General features: G+C 41.3%; 1 protein-coding gene across 2 annotated transcripts in view; it reads right to left on the bottom strand.

The window, feature by feature from the left end:
- The window catches only part of slc7a11 (solute carrier family 7 member 11), a 182218-nt gene that overhangs the window by 137335 nt on the left and 24333 nt on the right, over positions 1-20550 (bottom strand). For both annotated transcript variants that reach the window (XM_072584080.1, XM_072584079.1), the window contains exon 2: positions 12373-12499. In XM_072584080.1, the coding sequence (XP_072440181.1) occupies positions 12373-12499 (127 nt within the window). The remainder of the gene's footprint in view (positions 1-12372; positions 12500-20550) is intronic.

The following is a 20550-nucleotide window of genomic DNA, read 5'->3' as shown; positions in this document are numbered from 1 at the left end:
ACCTGTATATATTTTTGGTCCTCTTACTTGAGGAGGGATGTAATTGTATTAGAGGCAGTTCACAGGAGGTTCACTACATTGATTCCAGAGATGAGAGGTTTGTCTTACAAAGAGAGATTGAGTAGCTTAGGCCTGTACTCTCTCAGGTTTACCAGAATGAAAAGAGATCCAATTTGAATATTTAAGATGCTGAAGGCGATAGACAAAGTAGACATAGAAAAATGTTTCCACATGTGGAGTAACCTTGAACAAGAGGTTGAAGATTTAAAACAGAGATGAAGAGAAATCACTTCCCTCAAAGGGTCAAAAATCTGTGGAATTCTGTGGTGGATGCTGGGACATTGAGTAAATTTAAGATGGAGATAGACAGATTTTTAATTAGTAATGGGCTGAAACGTTGTGGTAAGCAGGCAGGAGAGTGGAGTTGCAGCCAAGATGAGATAGGCCACGATTGTTTCAAATGAAGGTGTAGGCTTGAGGGTGTGCATTTCCTACTCGTGGTTCTTCTATTCTTTGAGCCATTCAACAGATTAGCTTATAAAGCTACTAATTTAATAACTATCATAACGATCCATTTCTAAATGACTTAGAGTTCCTTGAAATTAGAGTCTGATGGTGCATGGGAGTCTCCTAACCCCTGGGCCTGAAAATTCTGCTTCAAGTTCCACCTGCCCTAGCAATGTGTCCAATCAGGTGGAATGAAAATAATTCCTTTGAACTACATAGAAGTACAGCCGAATTACCTACACAAGTATTTAAGCTCAACCTGAAACCCCTCTCTTAGCAATTTATCTAACTTCAGTGTAAGCTTCAGCTCCTTGAAGTATCTGCAGAATTATAGAATTAATGCAGTACAAAAGGAAACTCTTTGACCCGTTGTGTCTGTGTTGGCTGCCTGAAGGAGCAATTCATTTAGTGCCATTCCCCTCTAGTCTTGCACATTTTTGGTCATACTCAGGAAGTTCCTCATTGTGATTGTGATTTTGGCAAGAACGCAGCTTAGGCAGTCTATCTGTCAGTTATCTCCCATAAAATTCAGACAACACAATTAAAACAAACACAATTTCTAGCAAACAGGACTAACAGAAAATGGCAAGGTCTTTCATCGGCTATTGAATCTGGGAAAACTCCAAACTAAATTGACCAAATTTGTGCATGACATATTGTATCCTTTTCCCTACTGTTTCTGAGAAAGATTTGAACAGTCCAGTTACATGGTTGTCTTATTGCGTCTGCATTCATTTCAAGTTTTCCACAATTGTAAAACAACCACTAGTGTTAACATTAGAAGGTTATTTGGAGATGGTAGATTTTCATTATCTTCCTTTTGCAGGTTACAGCAGTCTTGCTTCCAACATTGACAATGTATATGAGATAATTTTGTCAGTTCAACTTCAAGCTCAGACTGTAGATTTTATCACGACGCAAATTGAATTAGCTTCTGAAAGTTGTCCTTCTCAGGATTTGTCAGTGACTCTTCCAAGAATTATATTTGCTTTTGGATTTCAGCAATTGTCAAAAGCTCCTGGATCTTCTTCAAACCTATTGGAGCCTTCTTTTATACGTTGGCAACCTGTAACATCATCTACTGAATATTTTGGTGGATTTATTTACTTGTTCAGCTTGAGATTGTTTAGTTTTGAAGCAATTCTGTAATTTCAAATCTGATTTCCCCAACGTTATTCTTGACCTATCTGTGACATTCATTTTTTGGTAGTATTATTTCATCTTCCATTTCTTGTGAATGTGGTTCTTTATGCATATTTCTTTAAAGTTGCTTTAATTCTGTTGCACCTTAATGCTGTTCTTTTCTTCTGTCCTCAGAGATTTAATGATTGTACAGTATTTCGACGTTGCGGCTTTAAAGCTTTTAATTCTGTCCTAAAGCAATGTTATTTTAATTCTCTGGTCTTAAAGTCTGTTCAAACCTGTAAATTCTTTAACAACAATGTAGCAATATTTGCTTTGTCTGCAGTTTGTTGAACTGTGTGTTATAGTAATGCTAGATTAGATTAGATTCCCTACAGTGTGAAAACAGGCCCTTCAGCTCAACAAGTTCACAGGGACCCTCCGAAGAGCAACCCACGCAGACCCATTCCCCTACATTCACCCCTGACTAATACACCTAACACTATGGGCAATTTAGCATGGCCAATTCACCTGACCTGCACATCTTTGGACTGCGGGAAGAAACCGGAGCACCTGGAAGAAACCCATGCAGGCACGAGGAGAATGTGCAAACTCCACACAGACAGTCGTCTGAGGCCGGAATTGAACCTGGGTCCCCTGGCACTGTGAGGCAGCAGTGCTGACCACTGAGCCACCGTGCTGCCCCTACATAATAAAAAGGATTTGGAGGGAAATGGGCCAAGTGCAGCCAGGTGGGACTGGTTTAGTTTGGAATTATGGTCGGCATGGACTGGTTGGACCAAAGGGTCTGTTTCTATGCTGTATGACTCTAATGACTCACCATATAAATACTGTGGCTACAAAAGCACATCAGAGGCTAAGAGTCCAGCTAGGAATGAGTAATTCATCTCCTGACTCCCCACAGCCTATCCATCATCCACAAGTTATAAATCTGGAATGTGATGGAATACTCCACTTGCCTGGATGAGTTCAGCTCCAACAATATTCAAAAAGCTTGACATGATCCAGGACAAAACAACCCATTTGATTGGTACCTGTGGTAGAAAGATCTGCTACCCTGCCCACCCACAGCATAACCACACAAAAAAAACACAGAAGCAGTTCTGCAAAACACAGAGATCAAGCCTAACAATACACACAGAACACATCCGCAATGCCCCAGTCTTGGCCAAACAGGGCTAACATAGAAATCAGACATGGCCAAGCTACTCCCAGACCAGAGAATACACCTCCCAAACAGCATTCACAGTAAGTTCCCAGCCCCCATTAGCACTGCGGTCCCAATACCCTTAGGGCACGCTCATCGCAGAAACAAAGAGGCAGGCCGAGAGGCCCTGGAAGACTTTGCTTGCAGGAGGAACATAATGTATAGACCTGGATGCCAGGAGAGGGGACATTTACACATGTGCGCGTTGACGGGAAATACAATGAAGAATCCTCTAGAAGACATTCTCACCCATTCACAGAGATGGCTAGAACCTCCTGTGTCAATTACAAATGAATTGCTGCTGTTGGACGCTTGATTCCATTCAGTTTAATCTTGTTTTAATTGATTTACAGTTTTCACCACTGTACTGTAACTGCTTTTACGTTTATCATCTTTGTATTGTACCCCTTTAAAATCTACCAGCATCTTCCATTCGGGGAAGAGCATTTTGGCCATCTGTGCAGAGAATCAGTTCTGTGTCAGCCTGGTCAATTTCTCTTCCACGATATTGCTTTGTTTAATAAACCATTTGTTGATTTTACTGTGATCCTCGTTTTGTGGTCTCTGATTCATTGTGCTGAATTTCTCTGACAGTACCACATTTAGAAACATTCATTCCCTCCTCCACCAAATCTCAGTAGCAGCAATGTGAACTATCTACAAGATGCACTTCAGTAACTCACCAAGGCTCTTATGACAGCATATTTCAAATCCATACCATCTGGAAAGAGAAGGGTGGCAGATACCTGCACCATCTGCAACTTACCCTCCATGCCACTCACCACCTGACTTGGAAATATATTGCTGTTCCATCACTGTCGTTGGATCAAAATCATGGAATTCCCTCTCCAACATTGTGGGTCTACTTGCACCAAATATACTGCAGCGGTTCAAAAAAGCAGCTCACCACCATCTTCATCGGAGCAACTCAGGATGGACAATAAATGTTGGCCCATCAAGTGATGTCTGCATCCCGTGAATGAAAATATGTTAAACTATGAGGTTGTCCACTTTGGTCCTTATTTGGTCCAATTTTTCTTTCAAAAGGATATAGCAAGGAACTTTCTAAATGATGGAAAACGTAAAGCAGTGGAATACAATAAACATTTACATATCTCTTTAACATACAGGAACATAGGAATAAGAGGAGGCCATTGAGCCCCGAAGCGTGTTTGGTTTATTTTGGACAGGAGAAGGAAAAGGCTAACAGAACACTGGCCTTGGGTTCTTGCTATTGGAATTCAATTCTCAGGAATAAAAGACATGCTATACAGAGCCTTGCAGACCACACCCTGAGTCCTGTCCTCAGTTGTGGGTGCTATAGCTTACAAAGAATGTTTTAGCTCTGGAGATAGAACAGCACAGAGATTTCAGGGTAATACTTGCAATCTAAAAGTTTAATTATGAGACAGATCACATAATCTAAAAGGGTATTCCTCAGAATTCGGAAGTTTAAGTTACTGCAGCTTGACAAATGTTTTGAAGATATTAAGGAGAATGTGTAGAATGGATAGAAAAAGAAAACTATATTTGTGTCATCTTCTGTCAAAGGAGCAATCAGGAGCAACCAGTTATTGCCTTCAGAATGCAACAATAGTGACAGTAGGGTACACATAAAGCAATATGTTGTGTACAGGCTTCCAGACTCTGACAATGGGAGATAGGGTACTGTTTGAAAATGTTTTTAGGGTCTAATAGCTGCCCGCCTGTACTGGAGACATTTTTTAATTCATTCGTGAGATGTTGGCATAGGTGGCTGAGCCAGAAAATTTTACCAATCGCTGATTGTCTTTGAGAAAGTGGTGTTGAGTTGCTGCCTTGAACTGCTGCAGTTCCTCGGGTGCATGAACACCAATGATCTGTTGCAGAGGGAGTTCCATATTTTAAACTCAACAACAGTGGAGGAACAGTGATAAGAATTCCCATGTCAGAATGGCTTGGAGGAAAACACGAAGGAGACGGTGTTCCGAAGTATCAGCTGCTCTTGTCCTTCTAGATGGTAGAGGTCACAGGTTTGGAAGGTGGTGTTGGAGGAGTCTTGGTGAGGTGTAGTGTTTAAAGATTAAACTGTACTATCTCTAATGTAATGTTAAAGAGTTAAACTGTCTTCCTCCAAGAAGCTGAACATTCTGGAAGTGGGTGGGGCGACATTCTGTCTCACAGACAACATGCAACTATGTGGATGACTATCCATTGTAATCTACACTTCATTTGGGCAGCCATTTACTGCTATTCTACTGCTATTATCAAATTAAACTCTCATTCAGTCACTTCCATTCAGAAATGTTTTCATAGCCATCCCCTAGCCAATCAAATTCATTTGCGTGATCATTCCCCAGTATTGAAGTATATCAAACCTACACTGTCTAGGGAAGTAACGGAGCCAGACCTCATTTGCAGGGCCACTCTGAAGCTAGGACAAATCACACCTCCATTGTCTTGGGGAATCACAGAGTCAAGAAATTGTTTGCATAACGATTCCCCAGGATTAGGGCATTTACATTTACACTATCTCCAAAGATAATATCATCCTACCATTGTACCTGGGGTATCATGTGGTTATGGGTGGAGGGTGGCCAGAATACCTGTGAGCAACTGACCTGTATAAAGGGGATGCATTTTGGTTGTTCAGGACCTCTTTTGACTCGACTTTGCACACCAGCGAAGAGTGTCAAAGGGGGCAATCTAGTTTGTACAAGCTTTAATAAACTTTGACTGCTTGCAGAAGTTGTTGTATGCAAATTGTATGAAACTGTGTGTATGAAACCTCAGGAAAAGAACCTGACAGAGGTACTGCAGTGCAGCATCTCAATGACATACACTGCTTCCACAATGTATTGGTGCTGCAGGGAGTTAATGCTGAAGATAGTGGACAAGACTACCTGCGAAGCAGGCTGCTTTGTCCTTGACGGTATTGGGCTTCTTGAGTGCTGTTGGAGCTGCATGATACAGGCAACCACACCATATTCCATCACACTCCTGACTTGTGCCTTGTTGATAGTGGAAAAGCAATGGGGAGGCAGGAAAGGCACTTGCTACTGAATTCTGATTTTCTGACCTACTCTCATAACATATTTATGGCTGGCCAAATCTTATTTTAGCCAATGCTGATAGTGGCGACAGATTCAGCGGTGGATATGCCATTGGACATCAAAGGGAGATGGCAAGCACTTCTTTCTGTATATTAGCATGAGCTGTTTTAATGTCTGCATTGTGAATAGCGCTGAATGTTGTGTTGTTATCAGCGAACATCCCTACCTCTAACTATAAGATGGAGGGAAGGCCCTTGATGAGGCAGCTGAGGGTGGTTGAGCCTAGGACAAGGATCAGAGCCTGTTGCGTCTTGAAAGAGACTGTGACTACATTTTCTGACACATGTCTCATATTCAATTTTCCCTGTTAGAGATTCACAAGGGTTTCAGAAGATGTAAGAAAAGCTGCCTCAGCACAAACTCCAGAGATGCAAACAGCAGAAGCAGAATCATGTTCAGAACTGAATTGCTTCTTTCCATGACAACCAGTTCTAAGAAGTATAATTTTTGCTCATTTGTTGAGTACTTAAATAATTAAGTACAAAAGCTTTATCTTAATAAGGTAGGCAGAAGCAAAACCATTGTTGCAGCAGTATACTTACATAACATTTTACAAAGCAATGAGCAAACCCACAAAACAGGACAAGTTGGATCTGTAGTATTATGCAATACGTGGAACACTTACTACAACAAAAGCAGAGTATCAAATTGCTAAATTGCTCATGTATGCCTTACATCACTAATTATCCATCTGAAAGATGTTTCAATCTGCGGTACAATTTCCAGAATCTTTCCTTCGATATGTGAGCTTTAACTATTAAAGAGCTGATTGTTCTTAATGTGAGGAGCAGTAGTACGTTTATAGAGCTGTGTCTTCAAGGTCAATGAACGAAGAGATCACGTTGAGGGAAGGATGGTCTTCAATGCTTGCTAATTGACAAATGTAATTTTCTTCAAAGCAAAGTGCCTTTTTAAACGCTCATTTTTCAGTACCCATACAATCATATATTCATAGTCTCTTAGAACGCAGAAGGAAGCTTTTATGCCTCCTTTTGGTTATTCTAACTCAGTAAAAGAGTTGTCCTATTTAGTCTCAGACTTCATCTTCTTCACCATAACAGTGCAAATGAAAATCTTCTTCAAATACATCTCCTTTTAAAATATCTGTGGAGTTTAATTCCTACTGATTTTTCAGGTATTTATAACTTTCCACATCAATGCATTTCTCTTCATTATTCCCTTTAGACAGAAAATTAAAATTAAAGCAAAGAATGACTAAAAGGTTAACATGTTTGACACAATTAAGAATAGGAGAAAGTGAGGACTGCAGATGCTGGAGATCAGAGCTGAAAATGTGTTGCTGGAAAAACGCAGCTGGTCAGGCAGCATCCATGCTGGAAAAGCTGCCTGACCTGCTGCGCTTTTCCAGCAACACATTTTCAGCACAATTAAGAATATGAAAGAAAGCTCACTAGGAATATAAAAACCGATAGTTAGAGCTTCTACAAATCAGCTAAAATGGTGTAAGCATTCATAATGCCAAATGGTCATCATACATGTGTGAACATGAAATCAGCTATGACAGAGCGACTCCAGGAAGCCCCTGTGCAAGTGTGCCAGTGATTGTGCCAGCATTCTGTTTGTGGTGACATCATCAGCATGCATGGTGACAAGGGGGATGAAGAGGTGAGGTGGAGGCTGGGGCTTTGCTAGTAGCACGGACCAAGACTAGCCCCAGGAGAGGGACAAGAATGAGGTCTGCACCTGAAGCAGAGGAAGGGCTGTATCAGGACCAGGATCAGGGAAAGTCTGCACTGTGGAGAGGAGGAGCCAGCCTCCAGTTGTCTGTAATGTGTATTCATTTTAAGTTGAAACAAAATTTTAAAATGTGAATTATTTTTCTAAATGCAGATTTGCTGTAGTGCCATCTAGAACATTGGTCTTTGCTTTTGTTTGCTTACAAATGACGTCAATTTTCTCTTTGTGCATGAAAGCTCATGAATCACAGCAATTTTAGAAAGAAAAGAGTTATTATTATGGGCACTGAAACCTACAGAAAGTGAGTTAGGGAATTAATAATGAAAAGTAGGGAGGTTGCATTAAATTGAAAGGTATTTTGCAGTGGTTTTCAGTAAAGGATAGAGTAATCCCAGTTGTACATCAGAAAATGGAAAGGATGGAAAACTCAAGAAAATTATCATCATCAGGGAAGTCATATTGAGTAATATGTTGGTGCTCTGAACTGACACATTTTCCGATCTTAATGGACTTCACTCTTAAAAAACTGTGGCTAGTGATATAATTGATGCCTTAATTTTAAATTTCCAAAATGCTCCTAGTGAGAAGGTTCTATTTGATTGAAAAAAAAGTGTAACTCCTTTATTCAAATGGGAAGGAGAGAGACAGCAGGAATATATGTTCCAGTTAGCTTAGCGTCAGTCATATATTCATAGAGTCATACAGCATGGAAACAAACCCTTTGCTCCAACCAGTCCATGCCTAACATAATCCCAAACTGAACTGGTCCCACCTACCTGCTCCTGGCCATATCCCTCCAAACCTTTCCTATTCATATATCTATCCAAATTCTTTTAAAACTGTTATTGTACTCACATCCACCACTTCCTTAGGAAGTTCATTCCACATGCAAACCTCTCTCTCTGTGCGGAAGATTTGCCTCCCATGTCATTTTTAAATCTCTCTTAAAAGATGTCAGGAACTATTATTATGAACAGTATCACAACACATTTAGGAAAGTTAAAGACAGCCAGGCTGAGTCAACTTGGTTTTGTGAAAGACAAATCATGTGTGAATAATTGATTGGATGAAGAAGTGGTATGTCCTGTGGATACAAGGAACCAGTGGGTGTACAGCACTTAGATCTCCAGAAGGCAGTTGTTAAGGTACACGTCAAAGGTTAGTGTGGTAAATAAAAGCTCATGATGTTTCAGATATGGATAGACAATTAGCCAGCAGAGAGATAACAGAAAATGGATGTAATTAGGTATTTTTATCTCGGCAGGATATAATGAGTGATGTGCCACAGGAATCAGTTCTGGAGCCTGAGCTTTTTATAACTTGTACAATTGACTTGGTCAAAGGAATCAACAGTATGAATGCTAAATTTGCTGATTATAAAAAGACACATAGGAATGTAAGTCATGAAGAGCACATAGCAAGGCTGCAAAGGGGCATTGGTTGTGTTATGTGGACAGGCAAAGATTTGACAAATGGAGAAAGTGTGGGAAGTTAGCCAAATTAACAATTTTGACAAGAATAATAATAAAGAAACAAGTTATCTAGATGTTTGGAAGCTGCAGAACCCTCATTCTGAGATACAGAGGAATCTATATGTCTGATGCATAAATTGCAGGTATGGCATGCTATTAGGAAAGCAGATATAATTTGGAACTGAAGATGGTAAGTCATATTGGACTCAAAATGTTAACGCTGTTTCGCTTTCCATAGATGCTGTCAGACATATTGAGTTTTTCCAGTACCTTCTGCTTTTATCCCAGCTCTTTCAATCTCTCCACATAACTGGAGTCCCTCATCACTTGTATCATCCTATGATTCCATGGCTCTATTTGCTGTAGCTCATTCACAATTGTTTTGTGGCATCTGTTGTTCAAACTCCACCCATGCTGAGCTAAGTGCAGCTCATTTGTAAAAATATTTATTTACCATTATTTCCTGCCATCTATACTTTATAGATAAAGTAGCCATAGTCCTACTGGACTATAGTGCAGCCCTCACAATAGAGAGAGATGATTGTTGATTGTTTAACCTGACAGTCACCACCAGTCATCTCAAAGGTGAGGGGAGAGATTGGGAGAAAGATTCCTTCATGGTAACTTCAGCCAATATGCCATATCTCTGCATCACAAACCAGCCATCCAGCCAACTGACCTCCCCTCCAATACATTAGTCAATTACATACCCAGTTTACCATAGTTTCTCTAATTCTATTTGCCTCTTTGTTCATATATACATTTATTGCATGACCTTCCTCAAGCCTCTCAGTTACTTCATTAAAGAATCTAATCAGTTTAGTCAGGTATGATCTACCTTTAACAAATTGTTACTGTCCACTCCTTATCACATCATACTTCTCCAATGGCTAAACTAAAACAATTTTGCTTGGAGTTTCCAATGGATTACGTTGCTTTTCCAGTGCTATTCCCCCAGACCAACACAATCAATGTAAACTCCAAATTGTGTTCAGCATTACTGGACTTTTCATTAGTTTCAAATACATTATGGCAGGAACAGACCTCAACTACAAAAGTGACCACAAATCCTGGATGAATTAATCACCTTTGGGAATTTTTCCTAATTGCATTCATTGGCAGGTCTTCAAAGATGGCTTCAAAAATTAGGCCAGAACCTTTCAGAGCAAGGGTTATAAACATTCAGAATTTTTTTTTCACTTACACTAATGTACTAATTGCTGTATTCCAAATTAACCAGAGAATAGCTTGCAAATCTCTCACAAGTCAATTTCAGTGATTTAAAATTTACACACGGGTGAAGGATTGATATTGCACATTCATCTACATCTTTTTCTGATAAAAGCATTGTCAGTTGCATAAATGAAACCTTGCTAAGTTATTATTTTTGTTCATTTTTAAAATTCAAGTCAATTTGTTATGGCTTGATATAAAAGCAAAACACGCTGGGAATACACAGGAGGTGCTTTAACATCTACTGAGAAAAACGACAGGTTGTGATGATTCATATTTATTTTTATTTATACTCATTGCCTGTGCTTCCTGGTTTATGCTGTATGATAATGGGGGTGTATTTTGTCAATTGCCAGTAACTCCTGAAATTAGAGCTGAAAGCAGGTGGCTACCAGTTTTCAGCTACAGTGGCTAGCATGACTCAGCATGGTATACTGTGGGCAGCCAACTGACAGACCATCAGCATAAGCCCCATCAGAGGGTGGCAGCTCAGCAGTGCCATTGTTAAAACTGGCCACTAATGACAGCAGCTTCAGGGGAGAAAGGGGATGGCCTCATAGTGGGAAGACGGCCAGGCCTGCCAAGCATGGCTACCATTTAGTTGCTGTGAAGCACTGGCACTGACATTTCCCCAGGTGTGGCCATCACCAGCAGCAAGCCCTCAGGGTGTCATGAAACTATAGAGTACCCATAAAGAATAGCCTCATCTCTGTAGTCCACTCAAAGGCCAAGAAGTGATCATTAATTGGCTGTCTATGTGGCTCAACTGGTCTCCCAGTGTGTATCCAAACAGCATCTCTCTTGCCATTGACAATATCGTATGTTTATAGGTTCATGTAACATGTTGGACTTCCCTTCTGACCTCAGTCTGTCAGCCTTTTTACATCTGAGCCCTTCCTTAAAGTGCCCAGAAAATTACACCTCACTGGTACCAGCCATATTTACTATCAGACTTGGTGTTGCAGTTACTACTCTTGATGAACTATAGTTTTTGATTGAAACATGTTTTAAAATCACATACATAACATTCCAATGCTGTGACGTGGTGTTATAAAGAAAATTCCTTGAGGCTTTAGAACATTATTGTCATTAAAGGAGGGTGACATAATGTAATGCTGCACACTTATTGTCGCTATTAGATTGCTGCATGCGAAGTGCACTGCAATATATGTCCGAGGTTGCTAGGAGACTTGTGGTTGCTAGGAGTTCCAACTGTACACAAAAGATCATTTGAAAGAAATTAAATTTAATGAACTAATTTTTTTGATGCTCCCCTTTTTCTTTTAACTTTGCCTTTCTCTCTGCCACTACTGTTAATTATGGCTCTCAGAAGCCATTGTGCTCGTTGTTCTGCTGCTTTATTTATGCCCAGTTTCATTAGTGATGCCAAGACTTTGTTGAATTGAAATTCCCTAATAAATGAGATTGTTGGAAAGAGAAAAGAAGGGATGCAAGTGATCAGCCAACACAGAGGTTATTGTGTCCACATAACAGTCTTGTTACATCTGAATCAAATGAAAGAGGTACCCATACTTCACATAGGCAAAAGACTACTTCCTGCAATATTAGCAATATCAAGATTCTGCCCCGAGTCATTGGAACACTTCTCAAACTGGATGGACAATATGCTGAATGACATTAAAAAAATTACAGGCCCTGAAATTCCAGAGTGGTTCAATTGGTCCCTCCCCATGGGAAACTGGGACAAACTTTTTTAACATTGGCAAAATTTACAATACTGGTTCCTTCTGTCATAACCAGAATTACAAAACGGTTATATACATTCCGCAAATCCTGAAGAAAATGCAAAATATTCCCCTCTTCAAACTGCCCCCTCATGTTTTTCAAAGGGAAGTCTGTAATTACAAAGGTTATGATATCTTGAAATATACTTCATCCCCATTTAGATTTTGTAACAGGTACAGATTTGTTTTATAACAAGAACACACAGACTGGAACAGAGGGTTTGATGTAAGGTTTCCCCTATTTGTGAAGGGAAAGACTTTGGAAATTGACTCACCGTATGACAATGAGTTCTACCCAGACTCGAATGAAAGCTGGTAGAGGACCGAAGGCTTCCAGGATGTATGTGTAATGAGCACCTGATTTCTTTATACTGGTCCCAAGTTCAGCATAGCAGAGCGCCCCTGTCAATAGAAAGGAACAGCATCAGATTAATAACTAACTTCTCAAAACATCTTTCTATACATATCAATGAATACACAAACTGACATGCCTGCTGTGTATTCATCTCCAATCGATGTTTTATTGCAGATGCAAAATAATCAAGAAAAAAATCCACTTGGCTTCACTCCCCCACTCTTTGTACCAGCCAGTTCCAACTGGTTTTCCTGACCTTGTCAAGTGTGGTGGGGGAAGAGGTGAGATTATATTGAAACAGTTGGAATTGGTTCATAATTTATTTACTGCCAAACTAGAAAAAAAGACCCCAGTCTGTCACAAATAATCAGGATGTGACAGAAAATAGCCAATCCAAAACTTGGATGAGTGCCTACACACAGCAACAGAATTGTCTGCTTTAAAATGACAACCCTCGTTACATCTAGTATTAAGTTCATAACAAAACAACATATCCTGTGTTACCTGGTCTCACAGTCCTCTGTTTATAAAACATCATGGTCCAGATATTCCACAGTTTCCCACTTTAACTCCAAAACGAGACAAGTGGACTCCTCTGGCAAATCTGAATTGCTGCCATGTACGGCAATTTGTGTGAGAAATCTCCCGGGGAGAGTCAGGTGTTGCATCAACAGTCTTAGAATAAGCAATGGCGTGAAATATCTAATTGATGCTTACAAGGTATTTATTCAAATTTCTTTGCTGGACTTTCTTTACAAGAGAAAGCTCACTGATTTCTTTTGTCTTCTTATCATCCCATACCTGACACGGGGATCAGCCTATATGTAGCAAGATGACTTTGCTGCAGAAGGCAACACAATAGATTGCAAAACGTAAATTACACATGGATTTATATAATGAGCTGATTTCTCCCATTTTTCCACAAAGCGCAATTTTCAGTGCAATTCATGTTGGGCGCCCCGGCATGGTCCATTTTAACTTCTCCCAAACAATTGTCTGCTTTTCAGCTCAAGAACTATACAACTGGCCTCTGCAGCAAGTAAGACAGAAGGGCTCACCTCTGCTGGGACTCTGCAATGGTTATGTCGTTGGTGCTGTATTTAAAACTCAGCTCCCTAGCACCTCACACACTTCAATGAAGGAACTGGCCTTTTCACACTACCCTGCTCCACCATTGTAATTAAGCAAATAGCCCAGAAACAGAAGCTGGTCCCCTGTTTCTCTAACAGTGACCTGGAGGTTGGCAGAAAAGACTCTAGACTGCTAAAAGCGGCCATGCCACCAGTCACAGCCAGTCTGGATAAAGATAGCAAATGATCTCCAAGATGAAAAGGAACACCCAGCAGGGCCAAAACAAGACCTTCTCCAGTTCATCAGGGTACATGCCACCATCCCCTTATGTTTGCTATCTCATACTCACAGGGGTATCACTATTCATGTTAACTCTGCCACTCCACACACCCCCTCAACAAGGCTCATTGGCTACCATACTTGCTGTTGCAAGCAACATGTCCACTCAAACACATCCCACCTATCTCCTTCTTGCAAACGATGAACCCTGCCTACCCACTGCATTTCTTACTCACTTACTGACCACACCTCACTATCCCTCCTGCTCCCCATCAACACTAACCACTCGTCCATTCACTTCCAGCTCTCCCCTCTGTCTTAGTGCAGGAAAACCTCTCTAAATATTAGTCGCAGGGTGGCTGACACTAGGTTCCTCACCCCACATGTGGAAGAGATGCTGGAATTCACCGGGGCTTGGGTTGGGAGGAGGGGGCGGTGCTGAAACTTCAATATCCAGCCAACTCTGTTTTGTTGTGTTGTACTGCACTGCTCTCCCATTAATGTCAGAACACATTTTCTGGAACAAGCTCTTATACCTTTTCCACAACTACTTCCCACTTTTATGCAGGTTTTAGTGGGCCCCTGTGCCCTCGAATGACAAGGAAGGCAGCGCTGGAGATGCTGAGTTCACCTTTGTGACGTCCCAGTCACATTTGTGCACTGAGGATTGACAGATGTCACTCAGGTCACCTATTGCCCCTTGGAATAAGCCACTGACATAAAAAAGTCAGTGCAATTGTGATCTTGCCAGGCAGTGAGATAGGATGGCCACCAATTCCATTGAAGCACGATGCCAGATCCAACATATGACATAATTTGGTAGTGGCATCCCCAGCCACCCTTCGTCTGCATTGTGATTCCACCAGCTGTAGATGAGAGCACTGAAGATGATAGATTTGGGAACTGGTCATCCTCATTTACTTACTTGGGCATCTTCAGCTGTTGCTTCCCTGGCTGGAGGTTGCATAGCAATCCATCACAATAGTTCCCTGTTATAGCTGGGTTTGGTGACAACCTTCCAATTTCTGTCTTCACTGGTGACCCCATGACTGATCATGGCCCAGTCCCTGGACAGATATCTCCACAGCACCCCAACCTGTGGCTCCTCTACAGCTACAAATCTTACTGAGGCCCAAACCCAGACGGCAAGGTCTTTGATGCTTGAACCGTGGGTGGACGAAGAGCTTGGTCAAACTCCTGAACTAAGATTGGACGATCCTTGTAAATGTATGCAGTAGTACCCTCTAAATCAGCACAGTCTCCTTTTGCTACACTCAGAAGTGATCCCTTTTGACTTTCAGACATAGCTATTAGCTTGAAGTATGTGCAGTGTGTTTGCCCATAAGCTGCTGCCACATGATGTAGATGTGAGATTGATGTAGCTCGGTGTTGTACAGCAACATGTTTCCCCACTTTATTGTACATCTTTTCGTCTGTGCGAAACACAGACACAATTCAGAAAGGCCAGTCAGTGCAATGTGAGTGAAAGCTAAGGAAGCAAGCAAAGAAACAGAAGGGACATCCAAGTAGATGCATGAGATGTGTGAGTAGCCCTGTGGACAAAGCAATCTGGCAGAAACATGTAGGTTGTTGATGTCCCTGAGTTCCTGAAGTGATGTGCGAGTGGGTCTGAAAGCAGCCATAATGTTGTGGTTGAGGCTGGTGGTTGCCCAATTGCAATGAGGAATTATGGAAGAGGACAGTGTCCATGCAGAGTGCAAGGAAGTGGTTGTGATGCTAGAGCCAGATGTAGACCCAAAGAAGCAAAGGGCGAGCTGTGGACTCACATAACAGCTCTAACTTCAATGATGGGAACTGACATCATCTAGTTTTTCAGGAAAGGAAGGCAGTTTGGTGAGCTGCATCGAAATTAAGCAAGGTTAGTGAATAATGAGATACAAATGCATGGAAATAAAGTGGTGCTTTTCAACAACGAGATTCAGAACTCACCACTAAAACCTTAAGGGGAAAATCTGAAGTTTTTTTTAAGTATGACTCTCATGCTTTTCATCTCAATATAGTTTCCCAACTATCTTGACATTGCCCACACTACTCAGGGTCTTGGCAATGTCTTTCATGTTCTCAAAATAACCCAACTGCCTCAGTACCAATGTATTACTTTGAAAAATGTAGTTACCGTTATTTGTACACAAATAGGGCAGCAGCAGTGAGATATACTAACAGTTTGTCTGTTTGAAGGGTAAAAGCCAGCCAAATGTTCAGAGAAGTTTCTGCTCTTCTTCTTAAAGGTGGCTTGGAATCCATCAGGCCCACTTAAACAGGGTGTTAAGACTCAGAGCAGGTGAAATGCTAGGAATCCTACAGTGAGCAACTCACTTCTGACTCCCTAAAGCCTGTCCAGCATGTACAAGGCACAGATCAGGAGTTTGATGGAATACTCTCCACTTGCCTGGATGTGCGCAGCTCCAATAACACTCAAGAAGCTTGGCACCATCCAGGATAAAGCTGCCCGCTTGATTGGCATCACATCCACAATCATCCATTCCCTTCACCACTGATACTCAGTAGCAGCAATCCACAAGATGCACTGCAGAAATTCAGTAACAAACCTTTGACAGCACCTTCTATCCATGGGGAAACCATTAGATTCCCGACAATGTGGAAACAGGGCCTTTGGCCCAACAAGTCCACAACGACCCTCCGAAGAGTAACCCACCCAGACCCATTTCCCTCTGACTAATGCACCTAGCACTACGGGCAATTTAACATGGCCAATTCACCTTACCTGAACATCTTTGACTATGGGAGGAAACTGGAGCACCCAGAGGAAACCCATGCAGACACGGGGAGAATGTGCAAACTCCACACAGACAGTCGCCCAAGGCTGGAATCGAACCTGGGACCCTGGTGCTGTGAGGCAGCAGTGCTAACCACTGAGCCACCATGTTCTCTTCTAAGTCATTCACCATCCTGATTTGGAAATAATGCTCCATTCTTTCAGTATCGGATCATAATTCCGGAATTCCCGCCCTCACGGCATTGTGTCTACCTGCAGCATGGGCATTGCAGTGATTCAAACAGTCAGCCCAACAAACCCTTCTCAAGGGCAACTAGGGATGGATAACGCATGCTGAGACAGCCAGCAATGCCCACATCCAGTCAGTGAAATTTTGAAAAAAGGCTTCTAATCTATCCTCCAGTCAATATTATGCTGAAGTGTCAGCAATGATTCTGAGCATACATTCTGACTGGGCTTAAACTCACAAACTACCAAGTCAGGAACAAGAATGCTACCACTGTATCAGTGTACAATATAACAAAATAATGTTCTCGTTCTAATGAAACTGTTCAGCAAGAGATGGCATAAAGGTGCTTTGCACTAAGCATAATCACAGAATCCCTATGTCTTGGAAGCAGGCCATTCAGCCCATACTGTCCCTCCTAAGAGCATCCCACCCTATCCCTGCATTTTCCATGGTCACTCCATCTAACCTGCACACATTTGGTCTGTAGGAAGAAACCCAGAGAACTTAGAAGAAACCCGCACCAGGAGAAAGTACAAACCCCACAGAGTCAGTTACCCAAGGCTGGAATTGAGCCTTGGACCCTAGTATTGTAAGGTAGCAGTGCTAACCACTGAGCTACCTTGCCACTTCCAAATTCCGGTCCATAATGACTTCACATTTAGTGTTGGTGGCAATGGGTTGACAATTGACCTCTGCCTCCTGACTGAGGTAGTCGGCAAAATCAACAAGGTTCTGCTCCCTTGGTTATTAACGACTGACTGGTACTGAAAAAAAAACACTTGCACATGGTCATTGGCTGAAAATAAGATTGACAAGGAATTATATTTCTCCCTCTCCAGGCAAAATCAGAGGGCCTGTGGATATTCACCAATGCCAATTGAGACTCCGGAGTCAGTACTAATTTCACCAATTTTGTATAAACACAAAGAGCTCGAAAGGTAATTTTAAAAAGTTTACATTTCAATATTGTTTGTTCCTGTTATATTATTCTGACAAAATTAGAAACAAATTGTTGTGTGAGCGTACATCCAGGATGGCACAGTTATGCACAATTGCTGCACAGTAATCAGGAATCAAGCAACAATGTATCAGTCCACCAACTACAGGGAGAGCTTGAAGATACTCACTCATGCTTCAGAATTTGAGTCTAAAGTGTTATTTCAACCTTACGGTAACCAGGAGATACAACAGTTTCTTTTACAAATTAAACATTTAGTAGAGATTAAAAATAAATACAAGAGGCAATGGTTAGCCATGATGAATAAACTGGAAAAGAAATGAATGATGTTGAAAAACATGGCTTCTCTTTCACACTTTCTTTACCGTCTAGATTTCCGGAACTCCATCAACATTAATGAGCTGGGGTTAAGTCAAGATTTGAAAGGTCAAAGTGTAATGTTTTCATTCCACAAGTATACCCATGGGCTGTGTTTTGGGTTAAAATGCAGATTGCATCAATGTTTATGTGAAGGTTGGAAAGTTGTGGATCTTTCCCCAATAAATCTATCATTGACAGCTGAGGTTATTTTGTTTTGGCTTGAGAAGAAGGAAGAAGATGAAGAGAGAGAAGGGGATAATAAAAGATTGAATTAGTAAATTAGAGATGCACAATTAAGACAGTTAGCAATAAACTGTTAAATCACCAGAAAAATAAAGATTCAGCACAGAAAGGTTACTCGTTGAACCAAGCAGTATTAGGGTTATTGAAAAGTTTCAGCAGAGAATGGGCCCAAACTAAGTCATTGGTAGCTCAACAGTCTATTCTATTACTGTTATTTTTGCAAACTGTTGGACTCAACTGTTTGGCTTATCTGATCAATTAGAAAGTTTTATTTTCAGTGTTACATAAAACTTCAATCTAAAATGACTACTTTATTTTCCAAATAGTCACGTTTACAAATTGCAAACACAAATAAAACTCCAGTAGAAACAAATTTGTTTCATAGATCTTTCAATTTTAAGCAAGTCTAATTAGATGATAAGGTCATTCAGAATTGTGTAACATTGGAACTGTTTGAGTGAATGAGTGGTCTGATCCCACAAAATTTGGTGCTCTCCTTACTTCAAAGTGCTTTAATCTCAGAACTCCAGCAATAGCTCTAAGCGTTTTAATTTCATTCTTGCATTTGGAACTTGTCACCCATTTCTGTGAACTACCTCTTAATGCGTGACTCCCTTCCGTGACTAAAAACCCGAGCAAAGCTGAGGAGTAACACTGAAGCCATCTGTTAAGGAAAGAAAATATTAGCTAGGAGGTATGCAGGCAGAATCTCAACAACACAACTTGTGTTGAAATGGGGGAAGGCCAATTATCCATCACATTTAAATGGCTTCATCCACTTTCCATAGATTTTATCAGAGTGAAAAAGACGTGTTTCACAATTGTGACAAGAAGAACCTTGTCCTACACATCATTCTGCCCACATACAGCTAATTTGGATGACAGGTTTGGACCACAGGAGCTAGTGCAGACGATTCACATGGATGATCCCTGGAATGGTAGGTCTAACATACGAGGAATGGCTGAGGATCCTGGGATTATATTCATTGGAAGATTAAGGGGAGATCTAATAGAAACTTACAAGATAATACATGGCTTGGAAAGGGTGGACGCTAGGAAATTGTTTCCGTTAGGCGAGGAGACTAGGACCCGTGGACACAGCCTTAGAATTAGAGGGGGTAAATACAGAACAGAAATGTGGAGACATTTCTTCAGCCAGGGAGTGGTGGGCCTGTGGAATTCATTGCCGCGGAGTGCAGTGGAGGCCGGGACGCTAAATGTCTTCAAGGCAGAGATTGATAAATTCTTGATGTCACAAGGAATTAAGGGCTACGGGAAGAATGCGGGTAAGTGGAGTTGAAACGCCCGTCAGCCATGATTGAATGGCAGAGTGGACTCGATGGGCCGAATGGCCTTACTTCCACTCCTATGTCTTATGGTTTTATGGTCTTATTCACTTCAGGTTTGCTTCTCCCTTCTGTGGGTGAGTCTGCACTGTCACAAGCCCAACAAAGAAAATTCAGCCTCTCCAAGCTTTGCAGTGTCAAATGGAAATATAGATTTGTTTATGTAGATGGGGGGAGTGTTTTGTAGCCTCACCTTTGAATGTTGATATTTTGTTGTGTATGGGATGTCACCACATTCGTGTATCTCAAATTCAGATTTTCTGGGGTATACAGTCTCTTTTATGTTCTCACAGGGGAATCTGTTGCTATGTAAATACATACAGTCAACACTTGGGTGTGTCATTTTCATTCAGCTCTCAACTCATAAAACTTGCACTGCTATTGTTCAGCTGAAACATAACATTTGTTACCCTAAAGACCGAGGGCAAGGTGTGGCGGTCTCACACAGATTGCCACTCCACCTCTGATTTGATTTGTGCAATGAAAGAGCTCCACATTTCTGACAGGAGATTCCCAACAGGCCACCCTCAGAAGTATGGAGCTGTACTTCCATTCTGACAGGTCCCTCATAATGTCAAACAGTCAGGAGAAGGCAAATCATGCCCCCTACTACACAGCAGTCTCTCACCGTATTCTGAAATGTTAAAGATTCAGTGTCACAGGCAGCTCCGGGAAAGGGTTAGTATGTAAGGTAAGGTGAGATTCAGGTGTCAGTAGTGTGAAGTGCCACTTTGGTAAGGAGTACTGCCAGGTGGGTATGGTACCAACAGGCAGTGGGCAGAATCTTAAGGAGTATTTTTTTAAATTCATACATAGAAAGAGGGCATTGCTGGCTAGCTCAGCATTTACTGCCC

The sequence above is a fragment of the Chiloscyllium punctatum genome, chromosome 14 (assembly GCF_047496795.1).
Source record: "Chiloscyllium punctatum isolate Juve2018m chromosome 14, sChiPun1.3, whole genome shotgun sequence".
NCBI lineage: Eukaryota > Metazoa > Chordata > Chondrichthyes > Orectolobiformes > Hemiscylliidae > Chiloscyllium > Chiloscyllium punctatum.
This window is presented reverse-complemented; position numbering and strand designations above follow the sequence as displayed.